Source organism: Antrostomus carolinensis, unplaced genomic scaffold (assembly GCF_000700745.2).
Source record: "Antrostomus carolinensis isolate BGI_N321 unplaced genomic scaffold, ASM70074v2 scaffold23670, whole genome shotgun sequence".
Taxonomy (NCBI): Eukaryota; Metazoa; Chordata; class Aves; order Caprimulgiformes; family Caprimulgidae; genus Antrostomus; species Antrostomus carolinensis.
Genome location: NW_010286775.1, coordinates 15,238 through 20,523, shown reverse-complemented (window position 1 = coordinate 20,523; position 5,286 = coordinate 15,238). Strand labels below are relative to the sequence as shown.

General features: G+C 38.5%; 1 protein-coding gene across 1 annotated transcript in view; it reads left to right on the top strand.

The window, feature by feature from the left end:
- Positions 1-211: 211 nt before the first annotated feature.
- The window catches only part of LOC104532193 (embryonic protein UVS.2), a 13,914-nt gene continuing 8,839 nt past the window's right edge, over positions 212-5,286 (top strand). The window contains exons 1-5 of the mRNA XM_010177333.2: positions 212-280; positions 448-472; positions 1,393-1,530; positions 2,930-3,047; positions 3,567-3,745. Of these exons, the coding sequence (XP_010175635.2) occupies positions 212-280; positions 448-472; positions 1,393-1,530; positions 2,930-3,047; positions 3,567-3,745 (529 nt within the window). The remainder of the gene's footprint in view (positions 281-447; positions 473-1,392; positions 1,531-2,929; positions 3,048-3,566; positions 3,746-5,286) is intronic.

The following is a 5,286-nucleotide window of genomic DNA, read 5'->3' as shown; positions in this document are numbered from 1 at the left end:
TCCAAAGATAAATAAGAAATGAGAGCCTGGCTATTCTCTTGAGAGGTCCTGCAGCATGTTTGTTTTGTGAAAATACTTTTTGTTATCTAATTTTGTTACACTTGTTAACAGCAGCAGCAGCAGCTTTCCCATAAAACTTGCCCCAACTAAACTGACCACAGCTTTGAGAACTGAGCTGCAGAGCTGAGAAGATCATCTTGGAAACTTGAAGATGAAGTACTTTCTTTTACCAACTCATTTAGCATTTCTCTATAGCTTTGCACTAAGTAAACCTGTCCAGGTGTGTCCCTGCTCTCAGATGTTGAGAATTTACATTTCTACTGCTGAGTTGCTTTATCTTAAAATTTGTTACAAACTTCTACTGCTGCGATTCTACAAGATAGAATTTTTCTGCTATACAGATAAGCATGTATTAAAATGTATGCTTTTTTTTTTTTTTTTTTTCAGAAAGCTACAAGAAACAATGACTTAGGTGAGTCTGATTGTAATATATAAATATCTGTAGGTTTTGGTGGGGCTGCTTCTCTATACCTCATTTTTATTATTCAGTATGTTTTTCTCTTTGAAAATATTTTCCAGCATCAGTGGAAAAAAATTCGCAGAATTCAGATGTGTTTTAAAGTTGTATTCAATGTGATTATTTATGCTGTCATGATAAAGACATTAAGAAGACTTATTGAGCAATTGCTACATGGAAGGTTCTTTTCCATACATTGCCTCAACAAATCAGAATCCTTTTCACTTCGATTTCTTTCCTGTGTGATAAAAGGCACTTCCCAGTCTGTTGTACCCAAGACTATTGTACATTTTTGGCATAATAACCAATAGCTCCTGTCTCTGAGAAATGTATTCCAAGTATTTTGGAGGCAGAGCTGAGGAGCATGTTACAATATCTTATCTCAAATTAACAGTTAACTTGGAAATTAACAGCTCACATGCACTCAATATGCTTTATAAAAATAGTAATTTCTTTTGTGTGATTCATCCCCTTTTTACAGAGGTCAGTTACAATTTTTAATTCCACAAGCTCTAATGAAGAGACCAATGACTTGTAATATTTAGCCTTCCACTCTGAAGGCTTCCAAAGCTGCTTAAGCTAAAATATATTTAGTCATGACTTTGATTACAGCTGCACTGTGACATCTCTATTAATATTAATCTTTTCTCTCCAGGAAGCAAGGCAGACCTAAGCAGTGTTAGCATATTGTGAATGCTGGATTCACTCAGTCTTAATTTACTGATTCTTTTTCACATGGTTGGGAAATGAACTTCAGTGAAAGAAATTTCCAAAGGTGTACAATAGCTTGATTAGTATATACCTCTCATCTCCCTTTTGCACATCTATTTATCTTCTCTGTGCCTTTTATGTTCTTTATTTTCTTCACCTGCCAGGCAGTGAAATAGCTGTGTATGAAGGAGACATCCTCTTGAGAAGAGGACGACGCAGTGCAATTAACTGTGAGAGTTGTTTATGGCCCAAGTCACAAGATGGACTAGTCAAGGTTCCAATTAACATCTCTTCTGATTTCTGTGAGTGTACGCAAATAGATGCTGTAAAGTTAGCACTGATCTTCTGCTCCCTATGCTTTCTGGCATTTGATGTTTCTGTGGCACACACCAAAAGCAGTCTTTGTCCAAATGAGAATCTACTGACATGTCTCTCTTGCTAATCTGTTAGCCCTATGGTAGTTTGGCTAAGACTCCAAACATTTTAGCTACAGACACTAAAATATGTGGTTACTTGGGTAGTAGTTGTTATATAAATACCAGCTAATTAATGTTAATTACAAATATTAGCTCATTCCTTCTAGCTACAATGCGCTTTGATATTTAACAAGTACAGAAGAAATCTAATTTGTTCACATTATGAATGTATTTTGTCAAAATTACCACTAGGAACACTTCTTTGAACACTATAATTTTCTTTCAAACCTGTCATAGAAATATTCCCACACTAGAAATCCTGTAGAGGCAAAAATGGAGAAAAAATCCTTGGAAATACTTTTTCCCTTCTTATTTCCCTCTAGTCAGTCAATAGTTCTGTTCTGTGCAAAAGGCTGCAGGACCGATGCCTTAATCTAGAAATTTTTGTTCCAGAAGACTTCATCTGGGCTATGCAGGTCTTCCATCTCTTCTCTGATCTGAGGCTTCCTTACAGACCCTTCTTAAAAGATCTTACCTTGAGAGAAAATGGCATGGAAGTGAAATACATCCTGTTCCTGGGAAAGGGGAACCTGTGTTATGATTTTTGCTGAGGAGAGCCCAGTCTCTGTGTTATCTAGGCTGTTCCTCTGCCCATGTGCTTCCAGAACTGCAGCGTATACTCTTGTGGTTAGGTGAGGGTTACTCTATCTACCTCCCTCTCTCCAAACTTTAAAGATGAGAAAATTGAGATACAAATCAGTTGTAGATGATTCATAACTCAGGAAGCCAAATTAGGCCAAAATGTTCAAAAGTAGATAAACACTCTGATCTTTATTTGGTACCTGAATAGAAACACTGATCTTCAGAGCCTCCAAACGCTGATTGTCTCATGGGATTCCAAGGGGTGTGTGGCTGATGTTTGTTCTCTCTGATAAACAAAATAGGGTTTTGGTGCCTAGCTATGGTCAGATGGCTCATTTGGGATACTTCAATCCAATTATTTGTATCTGAAACGGTTTCATTTTTTCCATTCTGTCTAATAGAAGGAACAATGTCATCTTTTGCTTTCTATCAGCTGTCTCCTATAGAATATGGATAAGGGCCAGCTATAGTTCTTACATCTCCCTTTAAAAGTCCAATCAACTAGAAGATCTCTGAAGGCTTTGTGCTGTTTTTTATTACACTTGCATGATAAAAAGCTAGTAAGTGCTGTGAAGTTTTAAAGGAATGCACCCTGGTTTCCATCAACCAAGGAAGATTTCTCCTGGCCCTTTTCTCTTTCTAGCAGTGACAGAGAGGTCTTGGATTGCTGATGCTCTGCAAGAGATCTCCACGCTGACCTGTGTGCAGTTTGTAAATCGCACTACAGAAACAGACTACGTGTATGTTGAACGTGGGCAGAGGTAAGCTCCTTGTCTCCTGGGAGTGGAAGCACTCAAAAGGTCTTTCAGCTTCTTTTCTGTTTTGATCTGGATTTAAGTAATTGCCCTTTTTAATCCTAGGAGTCAAGTTTCAGAGAGCAGGTGCAATTTTTCATTTTTCTGATGTAACTACCAGCCTGTCTAATAGGCTGCAGGAACAAATGTGTGTGTGGACTTAGAGATAATGGGGTATAATTCAAAATGAGATTTTCCTTAATAGTTGTAAAAATGTAAAGAAGTATAATTGTTTAAGGTTCTTTGCTTAACTACTTAAACTGCTTCATCTTCATTTGATATAGCCATTTTATTGTTTTAAAGTTTGCCATACTCATAACAAAGGCTTTATTTCCCCCCCTGTGTAGTTTGGCAGCTTTTGGAAGCCTAGATACCTCACAGCAGTGACTATTTGCATGTCCCCTTCTGTGGCTGCACAATTAATATGTCTGTTTCTTTTGTATTTGCTGAGTGTGATAAATTTGGTTATTGATTGCCTATTCTTAGCTGCTGGTCTTACTTTGGAAAAATTGGAGGGCGTCAAGCAGTAGGCCTGATGAAAAATGGTTGCATGGATAAAGGAGCAATTCAGCATGAAATGAACCACGCGTTGGGTTTCATCCATGAGCAGGCACGGAGTGATCGGGACAGGTTTGTCAAGATTATGTGGGAACACATTGTGGCAGGTATGTCCACTAAATCTTAAGAGAAAACATATACTTTCAGATAAAGGAGAATGTTTCTTCTGTGAACAGCCATGCAAATAAGAATCATGATTAATGCTGGCTGAATTGCAGCAGCAGCAGCACATTCAGTGTGATGGAATTCCTCATTCAGTGTTTGTAGGAGGGGAATTTCTGTGGCTACACCTACATTAGTGTGATCCTCCAAGGCAGATGCAGCCTAAAAGTAGCTCTGTGCTCTTATATTGATCACCATCTTGAGCCCAGACTCACCTTAAATCAAAAAAAAAACCCCAAGCTAATCAGGAATGCAAAATGTTGTTGCAAATACTTGGCCAGGAGGCAAGACTATGGGACTTTTAGCTGAGGTGGGGTGAAATGTGATATTCAGAGATCATGGTGGGGAATACCACAGCAACTCTATCTCAGGGAAAGCCATGGAAAAAAGGAAGGCAGCAGTTAGGCATCTTGGCACTGGGAGAGACTGAAAAGCATTTAGCCTAAAATGTAGGTGAACAAGGGACTTAATGCGGAGAGAATGGAAGCACCTGCAACCACTAGCATGTGTAAAACTCTGGGACCTGGCATGATGTGAGAGGAAGGACTGCAATTATCTCCTACTTGAAGAGAGAATAATATACACTGCCATGAAAAGAAGGAGTGATCAGGACTGGTAAATCTGTAGAGGGAAAACAAGTGAATGTTACTTAGGGCAAGGATGAATAGTTTGGGCATGTGCCCTTGATCTGTGTGCTGGGAATGTGGGAGCATATACAGAGCTCCAGACTCTGAAGAGGGAAGGGAGAGATTGGTAGGTCCCAGGGAAAGTGAGAAAGTGGTACATAGAAGGGAAGAAAGGATGCAAGGAATCACTTGTCTAACAGCTATGAGGTAGTTAGAGAACCCACAACAACTGTAAAAAAAAAAACAAAAAAAAACCAAAAAAAACCCCAAACAACTTATTTAGAGAAAATAATAGTAAATGAGGCTGGACAATTAAATACCAGATTTTAGTAAGTCTCTTCAACAAATAAGATATTCAAATCTTCAGTGTCACACACAGCTTTTTCTCCAGATGGAACTTGATTGTTTTTATTGCAGATTCCTAACACACTGTTCTCTAAACTTTTTTTCAGCTATTCCCATGATATCCTAAGTAAATTCCATTTGTGCTGTTCTTTATTGAGGTTTCGGCTTTAGTGTTATGGTGTAATTTTGCTAGGAATTGTTTGCCATTGTACAACAAGGATGTGCCATTTGAAATGCTAGCAAAGAGGAGTTGAAAACATGAAGTTATACCAAAGATCCTAGACATATAAAATCTTACACTAGTTCTGCAGGGGAAGTCCACATGTTCAGATGTCATAATTCCAAAAGGATACTGATGTAACCAAGCTTGGATTCAGGCACAGTATCACGAAAGGATAAAAGAGGAGGAAGAGGTGAAGAAGATAAGACTATGCAAAAGGAGACGGGGTACATCTTCAGTGTTTTCACAGCATTCACCAGGAATGGAGGCTGAGAAGATTGGGGGGAGTTAGAAT